Source organism: Somniosus microcephalus, chromosome 20, assembly GCF_052327205.1.
Source record: "Somniosus microcephalus isolate GS21.2 chromosome 20, FLI_Smic_1.0, whole genome shotgun sequence".
Taxonomy (NCBI): domain Eukaryota; kingdom Metazoa; phylum Chordata; class Chondrichthyes; order Squaliformes; family Somniosidae; genus Somniosus; species Somniosus microcephalus.
This window is the reverse complement of record NC_141006.1, coordinates 71,864,905-71,887,865: the sequence shown is the minus strand read 5'-3', so window position 1 is coordinate 71,887,865 and position 22,961 is coordinate 71,864,905. Positions and strand designations below refer to the sequence as shown.

At 46.6% G+C, this 22,961-nt stretch overlaps 1 protein-coding gene across 1 annotated transcript in view; it reads left to right on the top strand.

The window, feature by feature from the left end:
* Positions 1–22,961, top strand: part of myom3 (myomesin 3) — a 125,270-nt gene that overhangs the window by 24,518 nt on the left and 77,791 nt on the right. Inside the window, exons 9-14 of the mRNA XM_085962979.1 lie at positions 3,809–3,970; positions 7,786–7,927; positions 9,332–9,531; positions 11,935–11,985; positions 16,044–16,171; positions 20,825–21,008. Coding sequence (XP_085819105.1) covers positions 3,809–3,970; positions 7,786–7,927; positions 9,332–9,531; positions 11,935–11,985; positions 16,044–16,171; positions 20,825–21,008 — 867 coding nt within the window. The remainder of the gene's footprint in view (positions 1–3,808; positions 3,971–7,785; positions 7,928–9,331; positions 9,532–11,934; positions 11,986–16,043; positions 16,172–20,824; positions 21,009–22,961) is intronic.

The following is a 22,961-nucleotide window of genomic DNA, read 5'->3' as shown; positions in this document are numbered from 1 at the left end:
GTGCAGTGCTGAGGGAGTGCTGCACTGTCGGAGGTGCCGTCTTTCGGATGAGATGCTAAACCGAGTCCCTGTCTGCTCTCTCAAGTGGGCATAAAAGATCCCCTGGTGCTATTTCAAAGAAGAGCAGGGGAGTTCTCCCTGGTGTCCTGGACAATATTTAGCCCTCAATCAAAATCACTAAAACAGATTATCTGGTCATTATCACATTGCTGTTTGTGGGAGCTTGCTGTGCGCAAGTTGTCTGCCGCGTTTCCTACATTACAACAGTGACTACACTTCAAAAGTTCTTCATTGGCTGTGAAGAGCTTTGGGACATTTGGTGGTCGTGAAAGGCGCTATAGAAATGCAAGTCTGTCTTTCTTTCTCTGGGAGGTTCTGGTATAATCAGGCTTTTGTAAACTCTGTGCCTGTATTCATTTGAACCCAGATACATTCATCAGCCAATCATGTGCAACGCTTAAGCTACTTCTACAGACAACCAAAAAATTGATCAAAGAGGTTGGTTTTAAGGAGCATCTTAAAGGAGGAAAGAGAGGTAGAAAGGCGGAGAGGTTTAGGGAGGGAATTCCAGAGCTCAGAGCATTGGCCGCCAATGGTGGAGCGATTAAAATCGGGGATGCTCAAGAGGCCAGAATTAGAGCAGCGCCGATATCTCGGGCGCGGGGGGGTTGCTTGTGGGGCTGAAGGAGATTACAGAGATAGGGAGCGGCGAGGCCATGGAGGGATTTGAAACAAGAACTTTTAAATCGAGGTGTTGCTTAACCGGGAGCCAATGTAGGTCAGCGAGCACAGGAATGATGGGTGAACGGGACTTGGTGCGAGTTAGGACACCGACAGCAGCGTTTTGGTTGACCTCAAGTTTACGTGGGGTAGAATGTGGGAGGCCAGCCAGGAGTGCGTTGGAATAGTCAAGTCTAGAGGTAACAAAGGCATGGATGAGGGTTTCAGCAGCGGATGAACTGAGGCAGGGGCAGAGTCGGGCGATGTTACGGAGGTGGAAATAAGTGGTCTTAGGATGGCACGGATATGTGGTTGGAAGCTCATCTCGGGGTCAAATACAACACCAAGATTGCGAACTTTAACATTAAGGCCACTGCTGAGGGACATCTTTTGATAAGCAGTCTGAGTAGGCACGTCCGGAAGTCAACCAAAGGGCAATCATTGAGGGAACATTCTGTAGATCGGAAGCTGTTTGCAAATCCTCAGTGCCTACCATTTTGGAGATGCCAGGTTATCAACATCAGAAAAGTCTTTAAACATGTCTGGCTTTCCTTCACTTTTGTTTACATTTGATGTTTTGAAGTGTGATGGATGGCTGCCAGATGCAAGGCTTTTATATTTATTTATATATCTTGTATTGTGCACTGTGAGGCAGAAGTTAAACTGTTTCAAGTGGCTGTAATTATGGGGAAAGAGTGGAAAAGCTGTAGAAAGGATTTTGTGAGAGATCTGTTCAAGACACTGAATTAAGTGTTTTTTGATGGGTTCCCGAAATTAAATAAACAAAATGTATTCCTTGCCTACTGCATAAAGATAAAAGAAGTAAATTTGCTTCTCTCACCTACTAATTCACGTGAATAATTTGTGCATATAACACTAGTTGTATAATATAATTGAATATGGTTACTTATATCAATTTTCCCATTAATGTTACCTCTTTTCATGCTTTACACTGTCTTTATACAAGACCTGAATTCACACTGACTTGTCCAGTTCTCATCACTTTTAATACTGTCAGTGCTCAGGCCTCTTCCATCCTGGACAACACAGCAGGGACGGAGATTACAAGTCCTGGCTTTGCTAATCTGGCTGTCAATTGTGGAAAACTAAACAAAGTGCTATGCACCTCCCAGATGCAAAGGAACAGGGCCTGATGCATTATTCTGAGAGTTGGCGTGCACAGATTGCTTTCAGACTGACATTGTGCATTCGAGGAGTCGTGGAGTTGTGTCCACAGTGTGCTCACACAAAGTGACACTGATTCATTCCGAGAGACAGTTACCTTGTTGAGCTTCTTTATTTGGCTGATAGCTTTGGGAAGCCCCGTGAACTCAAAGTCCCAGGCTTGTCCGTGAAAGTAAGATCTCTCATGAAAAACAACAGCGTTATTTCAAAAAAAGAAAGACTTGCATTTATACATCACCTTTCATGACCACTGGACGTCCCAAAGCTAAAGCCAATAAAGTACTTTTTGAAGTGTAGTTACTGTTGTAATGTAGGAAACGTGGCAGCCAAATTGCGCACAGCAAGCTCCCACAAACATCAATGTGATAACGACCAGATAGTCTGTTTTAGTGACATTGATTGAGGGATAAATATTGGTCAGGTCACCAGGGAGAACTCCCCTGCTCTTCTTCGAAATAGTGCCATGGGATCTTTTACACCTACCCAAGAGAGCAGACAGGGCCTCGGTTTAAAGTCTCATTTGAAAGACAGTGCAGCACTCCCTCAGCACTGCCCCTCCAACAGTGCGGCACTCCCTCAGCACTGCCCCTCCGACAGTGCGGCACTCCCTCAGTACCGCACTGCAGTATCAGCCTAGATTTTAGTGCTTAAGTCTCTGGAGTGGGACTTGAACCCACAACCTTCTGACCCAGAAGCGAGAGTGTCACCCACTGAGCCGCGGCTGTCACTTAAACACATAGAAGCTACCTCTATACAGGAAACTTTCGATTAACCGGCCCCTAAATAACCGGAAATGTCGGTTAACTGGCAAAATTCAGGAGTAGGTTCAGGTAACTTTTATTACTTTTTTTACTCCATTTGTTGCTGTGCAAGGGTGTAGCTGCAGCTGTTGCTAAGCTACAGAGACGCTTGCAACTTGTGCCGATTGTTCTGAAGCTAGCAACAGGGTTTGTTGCTTTATACGGAGCTCTGAGCTCCGTATCTTTTACTATAGCGTTCGGTTATCCGGAATTTTTGATGAACCGGCACCATGTCGGTCCCGTCCGTGCCGGATAAAAAAAGTTTCCTGTAGATAAAGTCTATTAATTTTCTAGTCATTTTTATTTATTTTAGGTCTTTACTATATTAGAAATCTCTGTTTTTGTGCTTTTTTTTCTTCCCACTTGCTGTATGTACCCGTTCAGTTGCGCTTCATCAATATTTTATGAAAATGACATTTCAGCCAATTAGGTGCAAGTGTGACTTAAACTTTCAAAGATGTAAGATACAAAATGTGGCACTTTATGGTGCGGCAGCTATGCACTAAAGGTAAAACTTTTATAAATAAATAGATACCCTCTCTAAGGCCTTCACATCCTTCCTAAAGTGCGATGCCCAGAATTGGACACAATACTCCAGTTGAGGCTGAACCAGTATTTTATAAAGGTTCATCATAACTTCCTTGCTTTTGTACTCTATGCCTCTATTGATGAAGCCCAGGATCCCGTATGCTTTTTTAACTGCTTCCTCAACCTGCCCTGCCACCTTCAGTGATTTGTGCACATATACCCCCAGGTCTCTCTGTTCCTGCACCCCCTTTAGAATTGTACCATTTAGTTTATATTGCCTCTCCTCGTTCTTCCTACCAAAATGTATCAGTTCGCACTTTTCTGCGTTAAATTTCATCTGCCACGTGTCCGCCCATTCCGCCAGCCTGTCCATGTCCTATTGAAGTCTATCACTCTCCTCCTCACTGTTCACTATACTTCCAAGTTTTGTGGAATAACTTTTTAAAGGAAAGGGATAGCAGAAAAATAATTACATTCAAAATGTAAACGTTAATGTCAAGGAGGTATTGTTGTCTGTGAAAAATGAATGCACACGTGACTAAGGTTGCTGATTTTAAGAGTTATTGTAATTACAGGTATTTTGCTGAAAGAGTCCAATTGGGTAAAGATTGAGGGCACTGACAACTCTACCAAACTGACTCTCACTCACATCCATAAGGAAGATGAGGGCCTCTATACCATGTGCCTTCTTACACAGACTGGCTACAAGGAACACAGTGGATACGTGTTTGTTAGAGGTATGGAACAAGTACAAAATTCATTACATCTGCATCCGCACGAAGACTTTAGTGTTTCTCTTAAGGAGGGAATTCTACCCTGTTTTAAAGTTGCACATTTATAGTTTACCATATGTGAAGTTTCACAGAACACTGACCTTGTTGCTTTGCACTTTCTGTCACCATTGGGGATGCTATTATTTCTCCTGTCTGCAAGCCATTGTAGTCAGGTTGATATTATAGTGTCTGGCTTGTGCTCTATAACTGTGGTATATAGATCTCCACGGCATTTTAGTTGATTCCATGGCACCTACACTGTATGCCTCAGAGACATGGACCATGTACAGCAGGCACCTCAAAGCACTGGAGAGGTACCGCCAACACTGCCTCCGCAAGATACTGCAAATCCATTAGCAGGATAGGTGCACCAATGTCAGTGTTCTCGCTCAGGCCAACATCCCCAGCATCGAAGCTTTGACCACGCTCGATCAACTCCGATGGATGGGCCACATCATCCGCATGCCCGATACGAGACTCCCAAAACAAGCGCTCTACTCGGAGCTCCGACATGGCAAGAGAGCCCCAGGTGGGCAGAGAAAACGCTTCAAGGACACCCTCAAAGCCTCCTTGAAAAAGTGCAACATCCCCACCGACACCTGGGAATCCCTGGCCCAAGACCGGACAAAGTGGAGGAGAAGCATCCAGGAAGGCGCCGAACACCTCGAGTCTCTTCGCCGGGAGCAAGCGGGAAGCCAGGCGCAAGCAGCGGAAGGAGTGCACGTCAACCCAAGCACCCCACCCACCCGCCCCTTCAACCACCGTCTGCCCCACCTGTGACAGAGACTGTAGGTCCCGCATTGGACTCATCAGTCACCTGAAAACTCATTTTTAATGTGGAAGCAAGTCATCCTCGGTTCTAAGGAACTGCCTAAGAAGAAGAAGACGACACTGTTGGACACCTACACTTCTGGGAGATTTGTCCTACCTTGACCCTTCTCTCAGCAGTTCTGATGATTGGCTGGTCAGTTTTTTGGGGTGTGATTCCAGGTTCTTATGTGTGAAGTTTCATGGAAGTTGAAATGAATTGATACAATTTACAGTATGGATAGAGGTGAACCAGTCTAGAGGATAGAGTGTACCTTGACTGCCAGTCAGTCTTTGATTAAGCTCCAAAGAAAAGACTGTGACAGAAGCTTAAAACAATGAGGATCCTAGCTAGAGCAGGTAGATAAGGAATTGGCTGAAAGAGAGGCAGTAGCAGGGACTAGACAGGGAGCAAAGTCAGGCAGGGGGATATACTCAGTGGAGTGACCTGGTGATTGGCACTGAAGCCTCTACTATTTCTGGTCCAAATAAATGACCTGATTTCAGAAACTCGCTGTAATTTGGTGATATTCACAGATGATATTAAACTAGTGGTATGTTGTGGGTGCGGGGGGCTTGCGGGGGGCAGTTGGATCCTGATGAAGCTGCCAAGGAGCTATAGAAGGACCCAGACAACATTTGCAAACAGGCTGAACTATGACAGATAAAATTTAACAAGTGAACCATCTAGAGGAGAAACTGAATAAGGTCGAGCAGTGACAGTAGATTCTATTTTGACCATGACCAGTCATTGCAGATCAGCAATTAACAAACCAAAAAGAGTCCGAGGTCACGTTGCTGATTCTGTAGAGTTCTCTCGTCTGGACACACCTTGAATACTGCATTTAGTTTTGATCACCAAAGCATAGGGGAAGCATCTACATTTTGGAAATGGTGGCTAGTAGGGTGATGACACTTGGTCCCTGATGCCAGTGGAGTTATGAGGAGATGTTAAACATAAGAACATAAGAATTAGGAGCAGGAGTCGGCCATACGACCCCTTGAGCCTGCTCCGCCATTCAATAAGGTCATGGCTGACCTTCGACCTCAACTCTATTTTCCTGCCCGATCCCCATATCCCTTGGTTCCTCCAAAAATCTATCGATCTCCGCTTTGAATATACTCATTGACTCAGCATCCACAGCCCTTTGGGGTAGAGAATTCCAAAGAGTCACAACCCTCTGAGTGAAGAAATTCCTCCTCATCACAGTCTTAAATAGCCGACCCCTTATCCTGAGACTGTGACCCCTGGTTCTCGACTCCCCAGCCAGGGGAAACAACCTCTCAGCATTTACCCTGTCAATTCCCCTGAAAATCTTACATGTTTCAATGAGATCACCTCTCATTCTTCTATGTATAGAGTATAGGCCCAATCTGCTCGATCGCTCCTCATAGGACAACCCTCTCATCCCAGGAATTTAGAAACATTTGAACTCTAACCTTGAAAGGAGGTGTATGAGAAAGTATATAAGATAGTAAATAGAATAGAATCTCAAACACTATTTCAGGTTAGTCCGACGACTGATATCAGCTTTCACATCTTCACACAAAGATTGATTAACACCATAGAATGGTCTTCCAGATAATGAAGTCAAAACTCAAGTTATTCAAGAGACAGTCGATGAGGGGGTAGAACTGGACTGCAGACTCCTATGGAATGATTTGTTAGATGGGCCGAATGTCCTTCCTCCTCTGTACTTATTTAGGATCTTGTTTTATAGAAATACGATCATGTGCGTCAGCTGCAAAGTCCCATGAGATGTTCAGTATCAAAGGCGGTTGCTTTCACTGTATAGATAAACCCTTTCTGTTCACAGAAATCACAGAAACCCCACAGTGCAGATAGAGGCCATTTCGGCCCATCGAGCCTGCACTGACACATATCCCACCCGATCCCCATAACCCCTACACCAACACATATCCCACCCTATCCCAACACATATCCCACCCTATCCCCGTAACCCCACGTATTTAATCCCCCTAACACTAAGGGTCAATTTTATCATAGCCAATCAACCTAACCCGCATATCTTTGGACTGTGGGAGGAAACCGGAGCACCCGGAGAAAACCCACGCAAACACGGGGAGAATGTGCAAACTCCACACAGACAGTCGCCCGAGGCCGGATTCGAACCCGGGTCCCTGGCGCTGTGAGGCAACAGTGCTAACCACTATGCCACCGTGCTGCTTTATCTATATATTTGGAAAATAAGAATCTAAATGAGCTGGAAGAGCAAAGGGATCTCGGAGTACAAATACACAAATCACTAAAAGTAGCGACGCAAGTTAAAAGCACAAGGATTTATTTCTAGAGGGATAGAATTGAAAAGTAGAGAAGTTATGCTAAACTTGTATCGAACCCTGGTTAGACCACACTAGAAGTATTACGCGCAATTCTGGTCACCATATTATAAAAAGGATATAGAGGCACTAGAGAGGATGCAGAGAAGATTTACAAGGATGATACCAGAAATGCGAGGGTATACATATCAGGAAAGGATGAACAGGCTGGGTCTCTTTTCTCTTGAAAAACTAAGGCTGAGGGGTGACCTAATAGGGGTCTTTAAAATTATGAGAGGTTTTGATAAAGTGGATACAGAGAGAATGTTTCCACTTGTGGGGAAGAGCAAAATTAGAGGCCATCAATATAAGATTGTCACCAAGAAATCCAATAGGGAATTCAGCAGAATCTTCTTTACCCAGAGAGTGGTGAGAATGTGGAACTCGCTGCCACAGGGAGTGGTTGAAGCGAATAGTATCGATGCATTTAATGGACAGTTAGATAAGCATATAAGGGAGAAGGGAATAGAGGGTTATGCTGATAGATTTAGATGAAAAAAGACAGGAGGAGGCTCGAGTGGAGCATAAACGCCGGCATGGACTGGTTGGGCCGAATGGCCTGTTTCTGTGCTGTTTCCAATGTATTTAGTTATAATTAATTAATGCAAAACGTCGCATTCTTTCTCCTACAGATGCTCCAGCTGCAGAAGCAGGAGCTCCTGGATCACCACTGGATGTGGAATGCCATGATCTTAACAAAGATTACGTGTTTACTACCTGGAAACCGCCAAGTGCTGATGGAGGGAGTCCGGTGATTGGCTATTTCGTTGACAGGTTGGTAATTGTCATTTGCGTCTGTTCACCAGTGAGCACGGCCCCGCCTACCTGAATCACCAGCAGAACTGTGTAAAGTCGGGAGGGAGACCAGATTTACGAATGACTCCCTCAACAACTGCTCAATTCCAGGCAATCAAACGCTGCCAATACCAAACGCAGTGCTGTATCTCAGCACGCCAGGCAGCATCCGTGGAGAGAGAAACAGAGTTAACGTTTCAGGTCGAAGACCTTGCGTCAGAACTGGAACAAAGCAGGAAATGGAATTATAGCAGGTTTATAATTTTCTGCTGCTTTCCATCTCCAGCTTTTCCCAGTTCTGATGAAGGGTCCCAGACCTGAAACGTTAACTCTGTTTCTCTCTCCACGGATGTTGCCTGGCCTGCTGAGTTTTCCCAGCGTTTTTTGTTCTTATTTCGGATTTCCAGCATCCGCAGTATTTTGCTATTGTAGCGGTGCTGTATCTGTTGCTCTAGGTCATTGGCAGACTGCTAGCATTTACCAATTATCAGCGGTGGAGTCCTTGCAGAGATCAGTATTGCCGATACCTAAAGCTGGCGCTCAATGGGGCATCTTAGTGGTGGGAATATAACTTTTTCTCTTCGGTAATACATCTCAAGCCTATTTTAGCTCCAGAAATATTTCCAATACATCGAGCCGGGACAATCTTTGTATTTACTGTGGATTGGGAGACTGCGGCACAAAACTTACCGCAGTTTGACAACGCTGATATCTCAAAATCTCACTCACCTAGATGATTATGGATAGAGTGCTGTGAATGGAACTGTTGCACTGTGTTGCTTTAAGACTTTAAGCCCATGGCATTCCTTACACGAGCGTGATGCTGTCAGTGGGTAAAATTAGGAAACTGCCCCATTTGCTCTCCCTGTTTTACCTGGATGGGAAAAAATGCACACTGTAAATTATATCATCTTTTAAACTATTCATTATGCAAATTGTGTTTTTATTTGTTCATGGGATGTGGGCGTCGCTGGCAAGGCCAGCATTTATTGCCCATCCCTAATTGCCCTTGAGAAGGTGGTGGTGAGCTGCCTTCTTGAACCGCTGCAGTCCGTGTGGTGAAGGTGCTCCCACAGTGCTGTTAGGGGGGGAGTTCCAGGATTTTGACCCAGCGACGATGAAGGAACGGCGATATATGTCCAAGTCAGGATGGTGTGTGATTTGGAGGGGAACTTGGAGGTGGTGGTGTTCCCATACGCCTGCTGCCCTTGTCCTTCTAGGTGGTAGAGGTTGCGGGTTTGGGAGGTGCTAACAAAATCCCAGATAATTTGAGAATTAACTTCTTTATCAGACTTAAGTAATTCAATTGAACATGAAGGAGTCATGGAGCTTACCTCGTGGTTTCTTGGTACGGCATAAATGTTTTTTGATATATGATTTTAGGTGTGAGGTAGGAAGTGACAAGTGGATTCAGTGCAATGATGTTCCTGAGAAATTGTGCAAGTTTCCTATTGTGGGCATATCTGAAAACCGAACATATCAGTTCCGTGTTCGAGCAGTCAATAGCGCAGGGGTCAGCAGGCCCTCTCGCATCTCTGAACCAGTGACCACAATTGACCCTATTGCTGAAGACAGAATAATAAGTACGTATCATCTATAGAATCAAATCGATCATTTTAATCTGCCTTGTTTGAATGTTTGGTCAAAAATGAATATCTTGAGAGAATTGAGCAATTCTACATAGGCTTAACACCTATCACATTAAAACTAATGAATGGGTTGCAATATTTCATCTCAAAGTGCATTGAAATGTTTATGTCAGGCTTTATTTCACCCGTCTCACCCCATGATCTACCAGTGGTGCTCATTCTTGCCCTCACCCTTATAATTGCTGACCTACAAATGGCTATAAACCAACATTTCCCACATTACAACAGTGACTACACTCCAAAAATACTTCATTGGCTGTAAAGCACTTTGAGACGTCCATTGGTCGTGAAAGGTGCTATATAAATGCAAGTCTTTCTTTTCTCCCTCAATTGTTCCCATTGCTTGCTCCTTCACAGGCCCTGGGTCTGACCAAGATGGCCATTAACAGGTCCAGGCAGCGTCACGTCGAGGGGATCTTCAGCCCGACTGCCCGCCTCTCCTCGCGCTACATTTGTGCCCGGGTGTCCCTGGAGAGAGAGCACGCGGTGTCTACTGGCATGCTTGAGGCCTTCCGTGACCGATGGGCACCGGAGGGACTGGCATGCTTCATCACCCGCCACTCCCCCCCCCCCCCCCCAACAGAATTTTCATTTAATTTGTTAACTTTCCTTTAAATTGTGTTTAAGTTAGTTTTATTGGTTGTGCCCCTTTAAGAAGGGGGTCCATGCTTCCTCTTTTTATCGGTGATGGCATTTGCCATCGATCACCGAAATTAAACAAAAAGAGGTTGCTCCTACACAGGATGCAACCAATCAAATACTGTGGCCCTCCGAGACCCTCCCCTCACCCGCTGAGGCTGAAATCAGATCGTGGAATAGATATAGGGGCAAAGTTGGTACTATGAACGAGTGAAGGGGCAACACCTGCCCCCCTGCAAGCTGCCGAGAAGTGAAGTCCGGCTGAGGGAAGAGCAGCTCCAACCCTTTGCTTGCCCGAGCGGGACTAGTGGAAGGAAGGGCACTTCATTCCCCAACTCCTCTGATGGTGATATCAGGGACTGGTGGAGAGAAAGGTAGCTAAACCCCACCCCTCTCCAGTTCCAGTGAGATAATATTCCTGAACTCATCCCCCCTCCAATTCCATGGAGCCATATGTCAACATGAGTCTTCAGGGAAGGAAAGGGGAGAAAACTGGGGAAGGATGGTAGACAGCAGTAGGAATATCATTCACGTATCATAAGTTGAATAGATAGTTTCTATCTCACCCACGTGCTTAAATCTCTTTGTGGCCTCACCCCTACTTTCTCTGTAACCTCCTCCAGCCCTATAACCCCCTGAACTCACCATTCTTCTGACCCTGACCTCTTGTGCCTCTCCCCACTCCCCCCCCCCCCCTCTGCCCTACCATTGGTGGCCGTCTAGGACTGACACTCTGGAATTCCCTCCCTTATCTCCTATGCCTCTCCACTTACCTCTCCTGCTTTAAGCCCTCCTTAAAACCCACCTCTTTGACCAAGTTTTTAGTCACCCCATCTAAATCTCCTTTTTTGTCTCAACATCAATTTTTGTCTGATCACGCCTTCGTGAAGCGCCTTGGGACATTTTTCAACATTAACAGTGTTATGTAAATGCAAGTTGTTGCTGTTAATGTGGAGCAATTTGTATTTATGTAAGCCGTGGCCCAGTGGGCCGCACCCTTGCCTCGGAGTCAGAAGGTCATGGGTTCAAGTCCCACTCCAGAGACTTGAGCACATAAATCTAGGCTGACACTCCAGTGCAGTGCTGAGGGAGTGCTGCACTGTCGGAGGTGCTGTCTTTTGGATGAGAGGTTAAACTGAGGCCCTGTCTGCTCTCTCAGGTTGACATAAAAGATCCCATGGCACTATTTCGAAGAAGAGCAGGGGAGTTCTCCCCGGTGTCCTGACTGATATTTATCCCTCAATCAACTTCACTAAAACAGATTATCTGGTCATTATCACATTGCTGTTTGTGGGAGCTTGCTGTGCGCAAATTGGCTGCCGCGTTTCCTACATTACAACAGTGACCACACTTCAAAAAGTACCTCATTGGCTGTAAAGCGCTTTGCGACATCCAGAGGTGTTGAAAGGTGCTATATAAATGCAAGTCTTTCTTTTTATTATTTTCTATATACTTAAGATATTATAGATCTAAAATAGTATATTATTTTAAAGCCAGAACAAAATACACATTTCAGATAATGTTTCAAATCTCTTTTAAAAGTATTAATGGATAATCTCAGCTTAAAATAATAACTTGGGTGCAGGATTTTTTTTTCTGTTCTTGCAGTCTGTGGCTCACAGTGATGTTTTACTGTTGATTTTCAATTGCCATAATGATTAAAATGCAACTGGTTTGTTTTTATTTTCATACATGTAGATATCCAGACAGATAGAGGCCGGATAGTGATCACTAAAGATGAGCTTGAAGGTGAGTTTTAAATGACTGAATCAAAGGTATTGGAGTGGATCTTCATCCTCACTGCCTGGGCGTTAACCTGGCAGCAGATGGCACACCATTTATAGAACCCGCCTGATTCGGTTAAATCAATGGAATGAAAATCAGACTGGTTCTATAAAGGCAGCAAATCTATCAGATTACCACCTGACCCCAGTAGCTTTACAAATTTGTTTTTGTTATGCTTTGCAAAGACATCATAAATTGATTGATATATCGCGCACACAAGACCGGAAAGAGTAAAGCAGACCACATGGTGATGTTGGACTAATCTGAAGCATAGAATATAATTGCAGGGAGGTTATGCTTGTACTGTAGCGGTACCACCGAGTGTCCCTTACTTACTCTACATAATTCTCTTTAACGATGTTTATATAGAGTTTGCATGTACGGGGCGTTGCCCCTTTAAGAGCGCGGGCAAACGCGATGACGTCACGTCGCACATCACATGACCGCCCAAACGCGATGACGTCACATCGCACATCACGTGACCGCCCAAACGCGGGCAAACGCGATGACGTCACGTCGCACATCACGTGACCACCCAAACGCGGGCAAACGCGATGACGTCACGTCGCACATCACGTGACCGACACAAGCGCGGGAAAACGCGGGCAAACGCGATGACGTCACGACGTAAACGCGATGACATCACGACGCAAACGACTGGACTGCCTAGTCAGTCCTCGTGGCATCCGCGTTGGGGAAAGACCTGCTCCATGGCTCTCCTGCATCGATCCTTGTTTTCTGGAATTCATCTAAACCTACATTAAAGACCTGTTTGATTGTTCTCCTGAGTTCGACCTCCGTTATTAGTTAGGAATACGACAATTCCTACATTGGTGACCCCGTTTTTCGTGAACGTTTTTCACGAAAGCAGCACAGCCGGACCCCGATTTTTGTGAACGATTTTCACAAAAGAAGCACGCCATGGAAGCAAAAGCTGTTTCGCCGACGCTACCGCAATACAGGGAGCAGCAACCGCCCTCGTGCTTTATTCTGGTAGAAGCCCCGTTCGCCCAGTGCAACATCGATGCGGCGCAGACCACGTATACGGTCTCCATACTCGACAGCTCTACTGCCTCTCGGATCATCCGCCTTCTCGACAACCCCCAAAGGAACAGCAAGTATGAATCCCTCAAAGCGCGGGTACTGCAGGTTTTCGGGCCCACAAGATCGGAGCGCGCCCCCACGGAGATGCCACGAGGGCTCACCCCTCGCGACCCACGAGGGCTCGCCCCTCGCGACCCACGGGGGCTCGCCCCTCGCGACCCACGGGGGCTCGCCCCTCGCGACCCACGGGGACTCGCCCCTCGCGACCCACGGGGACTCGCCCCTCGCGACCCACGGGGACTCGCCCCTCGCGAACCACGGGGATTCATCCCTCGCAAACCTCGAGGACCCATCCCTCGCAGACGCCGCACCAGCCCGTCAGCCTGCTGGATTGTTTTTTTTCTGCCGCGCGTGGTTCGGCATGAAAGCGAAGTGTTGCCACGCTCCCGGCAGTTTTCCCGTTTCAACCAAATAACAACTGATACTGCAACCACCGAGGTACGGGTCTACGGGCATCCCGCGGCCGTGAACGGCCACGTGGGACAATTGCTGTCCACCCCTGATCACAGATCAACGCAGCAACTGGTCACTCTCTTCTGTGTTACCGCTGTAACGTTACGTCGCGCACCGTCTCCTGTGCGTTCCCGACTTCTGAAGAGTGCGCTCGCCTGCTTGGCGAGTTTCCCGATCTGACAAGACCCACGTTCAACACCTCCAGGATCGCCCATTTCGGCGTGCCTCGCAGATCATCGACAGAGCCATGGACCTCGACCGCCCGCCAGACAGCACCGCCTTTTGGCCACACATCGTCGTTACGGCACACCAGGTGCGACCGCCCGCCAGACCGCCAACCGGCCAGATGTTTCGCACCAGTGCCCACTTCGCGCCACGGGCCGCAGAGGTCACACGTTTCCGCGGTCCTTCACAAGGCTGAATACGTTTTATTCGCCCTGACGCATATACGGATCTGCTCAAAACCAACACCTTTAGACCTCGCCCGCCACGTTGAGACAGCATAACCGCCGAGACCACCGGCCACCCATCGTCGTTACGGCAGACCAAGTGCTACCGCCCACCAGACCACCAGCCGCCCAGCAGCCTCCACCTCGATACTACAGGAGTCGTTCGGACAGGCTCGTCAGACCATCTCACCATTTGACTTTGTCCGTTAAAGTGAATTCTGGGGGGGCGCATGTAGCGGTACCACCGAGTGTCCCTTACTTACTGTACATAATTCTCTTTAACGATGTTTATATAGAGTTTGCATGTACGGGGCGTTGCTCCTTTAAGAGCGCGGGTAAACACGATGACGTCACGTCGCACATCACGTGACCGCCCAAACGCGGGCAAACGCGATGACGTCACATCGCACATCACGTGACCGACCCAAGCGCGGGAAAACGCGGGCAAATGCGATGACGTCACGACGTAAACGCGATGACGTCACGACACAAACGACCGGACTGCCTAGTCAGTCCTCGTGGCATCCCCGTTGGGGAAAGACCTGCTCCATGGCTCTCCTGCATCGATCTTTGTTGTTTTCTGGAATTCATCTAAACCTACATTAAAGACCTGTTTGATTGTTCTCCTGAGTTCGACCTCTGTTATTAGTTAGGAATACAACAATTCCTACAGTACTGTATAAATCACCAGTTAGGCCGCAGCGAGATTACTGCGTACAGTTCTGGTCACCAAATTACAGGAAAGATGTGATTGCACTAGAGAGGGTGCAGAGGAGATTTACAAAGATGTTGCCAGGACTGGTGAATTTAAACTATGAGGAAAGATTCGACAGGCTGAGGTTGTTTTCTTTGGAACAGAGGAGGCTGAGGGGAGACTTAATTGAGGTGTATTAAATTATGAGGGGCCTAGATAGAGTGGATAGGAAGGAACTATTTCCCTTAGCAGAGAGGTCAATAACCAGGGGGCATAGATTTAAAGTAATTGGTCGAAGGATTAGAGGGGAGTTGAGGAGAACTTTTTTCACCCAGAGGGTGGTGGGGGTCTGGAACTCACTGCCTGAAAGGGTGGTAGAGGCAGGAACCCTCATCACATTTGAAAAGTACTTGGATATGCACTTGAAATGCTGTAACCTACAGGGCTACGGACCAAGAGCTGGAAAGTGGGATTAGGCTGGAGAGCTCTTTTTCGGCCGGCACAGACACGATGGGCCGAATGGCCTCCTTCTGTGCCGTAAATTTCTCTGATTCTATAGAGAGCTACAGAATGGATGCACAAAGCAATTTATTTTCATAAACGATTGAGAATCATAGGATCATCGAATGTTACAGCACAGAAGGAGGCCAGTCGACCCATGGTGCCTGTGCCTCTTTGGTCGAACGATCCAACTAGTCCCAACTCCCCCACTCTTTCCCCATAGCCCTGCAATTTTTTACCTTCAAGTATTTATCCAATTCCCCTTTGAAAGACACTATTGAATCTGCTTTCTCCCTATCCAAGGTAATATTCAGACAACTTGCTGAGTTAAGCCATTGACTTTTGATGGAGTGGTCGGACATGAGCAATGCCTCTGAGTGCTCACATGAGGCGAAGATCTCCTCTGTGTGTTGGGTGCACAAATATCATAAGCTCTCTCTTTATAAATAGGTTTGATTGCGCTATGCCTATCGGACAGAGGAAACCCATGTTGAGTTACTAATTTCATCCAGCTATTGGGGGACGATATCAATCCACTGGGGATGGAAAAATCAGAATCCAGCCCAACCCGAAGAAACCATGCCCAGATCCTCACACCAGTTCAAGGCTGGCCTTTGAAGTGGGTTATGGACCTAGCTCTTGACCAAAGTGTGCAGGTAGAATTGGGGTACACAAAGAGCAGAGAAAATAACTCAAAGTGAGTAAAGGTAGGACTCAAATAAGTAAACAAAAGGGCACTGGAGTCAGTGGAGTTTTTAACTTTGAAAGTCAGAGTTTAAATGTCCTTAAAGTGTTGATGAACTAAACCTTATCTTTTCTAGGAGAAATCCGCATCCCACTACCTCCAACTAATATTCGCATCACTGAAATTGGACAAACATACACTGCCCTCTGCTGGAATGAGCCGTTCCCTCGTGGCAGAGAACCACTGATGTACTATGTGGAAAAGGTGAAAAGATAAGTGTGCAATGGAACAGCCAATAACAGTGATGTAATGTAGAAGCAACGTTCTAGGTTCGCTCTTGTTGTGAGCAGGTAACTAATACATCACCAGAAGAATTTGACCTGACTGCTGCTGACTTTATTACAGTAGACTGGGGGACGAACATCGTTTGTAAATTGTATTGTGTGCAGCTGTGGACAGAAAGAAGGGGGTCTGGATCAGAATCAATAGACAACAGTTAACAAACTCCACAGTGCTACACAACCTAATAGAAAGCTCATTGACCACATCTAATTTGCAGCCTTCAATAACTAAACTGCATTCTTAAAATAAAATTGGATCAATACATACCATTGGGTAGAATGGTCTCTGCATTTACCAGCTGTCACTCCTTCCTGTTACCAGTTCAAATACTGTAATATGGCAGAATCAGTCTGAATTGTCTTTGCATTGGTGGCCTTCATTACATTGAATTACATATAAATGGCAACATGGAAACATTTCATTTAGCCCAATAAGTCTGAGTTGGTGTATATCCTCCACACAAGCAGTGGTCCTTAACCCATGAGCCCGCTCAGTTCTCTTTCCTGCAGCCACCAATCTACCCTATTCAGGTCAGTCTTTGCTTTCCCAAACCAATTTGGCACAACAGCATGTCTGAGAAAAATGTTAGCAGCATTTATAATAAGATCATAACTTGTCTATATGTTACACAACATTTACAGGTTACCCTTCACAAGTATTTGTTTTATTTTGCGGGACTGGACATCCTCCGGAGGGCGCTTTCTTTGGGGCAGGTGGAGGCTCTGCTCCCAACAGACCATCCTGGATACTCCGATGTTGCCTGGGATCCAGGTCCAAGCCTAATTTTTTTTAAATTCATTCACAGGATGTATTGCCCATCCCTAATTGCCCTTGAGAAGAGCTTTTTTAAGTCTGTGGGCACTGTTTTCTGGGAGGAGGTCTATGACGTGCCTCAATAAATCCGAGACTCGATGTTAGCGAAACAAAACAAGGCTTTTATTGACTTAGAAGGTAACACACAGGAGAGAGGTATCTTCCATCCAGAGCTCTGCCGTACTGGATGTGCTGCAGGCTGGGCCAGCTTACATAGGGGCCAAGTATGGGCGGAGCCCTACACATAGTACAATACAATGGGCCAGGTATGGGCGGAGCCCTACACATTGTACAATACAATGGTGAGGAAACGGAACAGAGGTAAGGGAAATGAAACTGAAACCAACCGCAGTCACAGGCAGTGATGAATGGAATATTTCATCACAGTCTAGTTTCTGGCAGTACTCGTGAACTATGTACCCAAACCATGATAGCCCAGGTCAGGAGGTTATACACAGCCTTGTGATAGTGATGTATCTACGAGGAGCGATTACACAAACTAGGGTTGTATTCCCTGGAATTTAGAAGGTTAAGGGGTGATCTGATCGAAGTTTTCAGGACATTAATGGGAACAGATAGGATAGATAGAGAGAAACTATTTCCGCTGGTTGGGGATTCTAGGACTAGGGGGCATAGTCTAATAATTAGAGCCAGACCTTTCAGGAATGAAATTAGGAAACACTTCTACACACAAAGGGTGGTAGAAGTTTGGAACTCTCTTCCGCAAACAAAAATTGATGCTAGATCAATTGTTAATTTTAAATCTGAGATTGATAGTTTTTTATTAACCAAAGGTATTAAGGGTATGGGCCAAAGGCGGGTACATGAAGTTAGGCCGCAGATCAGCATGATCTCATTGAACGACGGAACAAGCACGAAGGGCTAAATGGCCTCCTCCTGTTCCTATGTTCCTGCATGTATGAAACTCAAAATGGCCACTGTTGCTACTTATGCTCTTTCTTGTTGGTAAAACCATCTTATAACCTTACAAGTGCTTCACTAATATTATCAGCAACCTGACCTCCATACTCTGGGTTCAAATTTAGCTCAGATTCTCGGATTTGGCATGGGCCGAATGGCCTTCTTCCGTGCTGTAACCATTCTATGATTCTAATCCTGAATCCAAACCTGAAACAGAATCCCAAAGGCTGAGTTGGCCTAAGTTCTCATCTTTATTATGAGTAAGAGAGGAAAGATTTTCTGCGTTTTGAATTTGTTGTCAGTATTAAGTATTCTTATGTCAGCTGTGGCCTAAGTCAGATGCAGGATAAACACTGACCAAGTAAGATGCCTATTCTTACTCTTGGATCATTCCCTACTGCACTAATATGCCAGTTGCATTCCTATTACCATTATACTTGTTGTCTCTTTTGCTAGAGATTGTGCAATCAAATGATTATTACCAGTTTTACATTGTGGGCTTCTGTTCACTAGATGGGAGCTGGGTGGAGCCTGGAAAAACTCATAACAAGTTAACATAGAAACATAGAAGATAGGAGCAGGAGTAGGCCATTTGGCCCCTCGAGCCTGCTCCGCCATTCAATGAGATCATGGCTGATCATCCAAATTCAATACCCTGTCCCTGCCTTCTCCCCATACCCCTTGATCCCTTTAACCTTAAGAAATATATCTAACTCCTTCTTGAATATATTTAATGAATTGGCCTCCACTGCCTTCTGTGGTAGAGAATTCCACAGGTTCACCACTCTCTGGGTGAAGAAATTCCTCCTCATCTCTGTCCTGAATGGCTTACCCCTTATCCTTAGACTGTGACTCCTGGTTCTGGACTCCCCGACCATCGGGAACATCCATCCTGCATCTAGTCTGTCTAGTCCTTTTAGAATTTTATAAGTTTCAATGAGATCCCCTCTCAATCTTCTAAACTCCAGCGAGTATAAGCCTAATCGACTGAATCTCTCCTCATACGTCATTCCTGCCATCCCAGGTATCAGCCTGGTGAATCTTCGCTGCACTCTCTCCATGGCAAGAACATCCTTCCTCAGATAAGGCGACCAAAACTGCACACAATACTCAAGGTGTGGTCTCACCAAGGTCCTGTACAACTGCAGCAAGACACCCTTGTTCCTGTACTCGAATCCTCTTGCTACGAAGGCCAACGTACCATTTGCCTTCTTAGTTAACAACAACTTACATTTATACAGCGCATTTAACGTAGCAAAAAGTCCCAGGGTGCTTCACAAGAGCGATATCATTTTTGACGCTGAGCCACAGAGGGTGATATCAGGACAGGCGACCAAAAGCTTGGTTAAAGGGGTCGGTTTTAAGGAGCGTCTTAAAGGTGGAGAGAGGGAGATGTTTAGGGAGGGAATTCCAGAGCTCAGGGCCCAGGCGGCGGAAGGCACAGCCGCCAATGGTGGAGCGATTAAAACTGGGGATGCGCAAGAGGCCTGAATTGGAGGCGCGCAGAGATCTCGGAGGCTTGTAGGGCTGGAGGGGGTTACAGAGATAGGGAGGGGCGAGGGCCATGGAGGGATTTGAAAAGAAGGATGAGAATTTTAAAATCGAGGCATTGTCAGACTGAAGTATAGCACTGAAAAATCATGTTGACAATGATCGTAACCACCGCTCCCATTTTCTCAGACAGCAGGTCGTGTTTGTTCTGCTATCATCATTCATCACTTTTGTCATTTAATTACTCCTGCCCTCCACCTATCACAGGCCTTTTCCCCTTGTTCGTCCCCACACCCCCGCCCACCACCAGTTTATTTTTTCCCTGGCTCTGCACTTGCTTAACAAGTGTTATGTCTCTAACTTCTTCCAGTTCTGGCGAAGGGTCATCGACCTGAAACGTTAACTCTGTTTCTCTCTCCACAGATGCCACCTGACCTGCTGAGTAGTTCCAGCATTTTCTCTTTTTATTTTATATATTATGTAGAAAAATGAGTTGTGTTACCCTCATTCTAGTTCTTACTGGACAGCGGTCTATAGGGTCAAATATCTTAATTCAGGAAAGAATGCGTACGGTGAGATGTCGCTGTATCCAGTGCTGCAGAAACTGCTCTTTCAAGTATGTTAAAGGCAAGACATTGTTGTGGAGTATTTTAAACCAACACTCGACACAAGGTTTTAGATCGATAGTCAAGTCGTCTTTATTGCACCGGTGGGGAGTCAGTCTGCTCTGTCTTAGCCAGACTTCTCCAAATTGGTACAGCAAACACTACATTTTTATACATTACAATAAGCATGGCCACCTCATGTTAAATTCATTCCTGCCACCTGATTGGATCTTGGCCCACATGCACCTTCACGGATTGGTTACGAATTTTAATATAAAAATGTGTAAGCTGCCTCCTCAATCAATCACTCAAACTGCTGAACGCTAATTAAATGATACCTTAGAATGTAACCTAGGTAATAAAGTTCTTATGGGCAGTTGAAATGCTGGACACCCTGTCTCCATTTAATTGTTTTATATCTCTCCAAAGGTCAGCTATCTTTGACTGCATCTTTATGGATGTGGTCTTTCATGGTAGTCCCTGTCTTCCTTACACTATTCAGTGAAACTGCCAGCGATGTCAGTTTAACTCTTTCCCCACTGCAACATTGTGACAGAATATGAAGCAATGGTTGGTGATGTGCACTCTACAGCACTTGGAAACACTTGGTGTTAATGGAAAGAAATTCTATAAATAGTCAACCTTTACTTACTGACCTTCGAGTAAAGACATAAATCTTTGACTTGCACGTATATCTATCAACAAATTCATGTTTAATTGGTCTTTCAATTGTCTTTCCTTTCAGTCAGTAGCTGGGAGTGGCAGCTGGCAAAGAGCAAACCTGGAGCTTCCTGTGAGCTGCCCAAGATATGCAGTCATTGACTTAGTCGGAAGGAAGCGATATTGCTTCAGAGTCCGAGCTGTCAATAAATATGGAATCAGTGAGCCGTCCCTGCCGTCTGAAGCCATGACATTTGGACAAATCCTAGGTAAAGTGACTGCTGATTATTCATCCCAATCCAGGTACACACAGGCCTGATCTAAGTCCAACCCAGAGGTGAAAGTTTAAAGTCATGGGGGATAAATTCGGTTGCTTTGCGCCTCCCGACAGGGTCAGGGGGGCGCGTTTGTGGCTGGGGTGGCGCAAATTAAAGGGCAGGTGCCAGGTGGCCATTTTTTTTTGGGCCGCCTGCCAGCATCTGCCCCATCTCGCCTCCTCCTGCGGGGTGCCGGCCGCGATCAGTCAGCCCGGTTCTCCTCTCGAGTGCCGGGCTCTTTTGCCGGCACCCCCCTCCCCGGTGGTTCAGTGGGGCCCCGGTGCGCGCTGCGCTAGGCCCCTCCCCTTTAATCAGGGGCGGGAGACCTGTAGTACTGCGGCACTACGTGGCGCTGTTGCACGTAGCACCGCAATAGTCAATGGGAGCGCCCCAAGAGGGAGGGGGAAGGCTTCCAGTGGCGGCCCACCTCCTGCTCGGGGCGCTATCATTGGATTTCGCCCCGGCGAAGTTATTGCCCCAAAAAGGGGGGCGACCCAATATTTCCCCCCAATTGTTCTCGGACATTCCAAAACTATGGAAAACCTGCTGCACACAGAATTCAGTCCCGACCGATCAAAGTACAGGAAACTCTTTGGTATCCGACACCGACAGGACCGGCGTGGTGCCGGTTTATCAAAAAGTCCGGATTACAGAGAAGTATAGTAAAAGGTACGAGAGCTCCGTACACAGCAACAAATCCAGGCTTCCCTGTTGCTTAGCAACATGTGCAGGAACTCCGGCCACAGACCAAGCATCCCTGTTGCTTAGCAACAAGTGTAGGAGCCCCAGTTACACAGCCACAGATCCAGGAACTGCCACTAATATGAAGTAAAACTTACCTGAAACTACTCCTGAATTTTGCCGGTTAACAGAGATTTCCGGTTATTTAGGTGCCGGTAAATCGAGAATTTCCTGTACTGTTTACTTTGTTTTCACGTTATAGTCAAGGCCAGATAAAGGTGGGAGGAGGCTCCTGTAGAGCTCTTAAGGGGGGCACGACCTTTCAGTCATTTTATTTTCATTTCCAATTTTACAGTAGGTTCATAGTTCCGGTTCTTACTAACTTTTTTGGCTTTTTTGAAAAGACGTTATGCATGTGTTATTAAAAAAAATTTGGAAAATGTTTTTTTTTTGTCCTCACAGTAAACAATGTTTATGTGGAACCTGAAATAGTCCCCTTATTCACTGAAAAGTTGGCTGTATTTGAAAGATTTGCAAGGCTTCAACAGAACAGGAAGAACTGAAAAAGAGGGGACAGGAAAAAGGAGCTCTTACAGTTCAAGCTTTTACAGGAGCTCAAGGAGCAATGGGGCAGTGCAGTACTGAGGGAGCGCTGCACTGTTGGAGGGGCAGTACAGAGGGAGAGCCGCACTGTTGGAGGGGCAGTACTGAGGGAGCGCTGCACTATCGGAGGGGCAGTACTGAGGGAGCGCAGCACTGTCGGAGATGCAGTACTGAGGGAGCGCCGCACTGTTGGAGGGGCAGTACTGAGGGAGAGCTGCACTGTCGGAGGGGCAGTACTGAGGGAGCGCAGCACTGTCGGAGGGGCAGTACTGAGGGAGAGCCGCACTGTCGGAGGGGCAGTACTGAGGGAGCGCTGCACTGTCGGAGATGCAGTACTGAGGGAGCGCCACACTGTCGGAGATGCAGTACTGAGGGAGCGCTGCACTGTTGGAGGGTCAGTACTGAGGGAGCGCTGCACTGTCGGAGGGGCAGTACTGAGGGAGCGCCGCATTGTCGGAGGGGCAGTACTGAGGGAGAGCCACACTGTCGGAGGGGCAGTACTGAGGGAGCGCCGCACTGTCGGAGGGGCAGTACTGAGGGAGCGCCGCACTGTCGGAGATGCAGTACTGAGGGAGCGCTGCATTGTCAGAGGGGCAGTACTGCGGGAGCGCTGCACTGTCG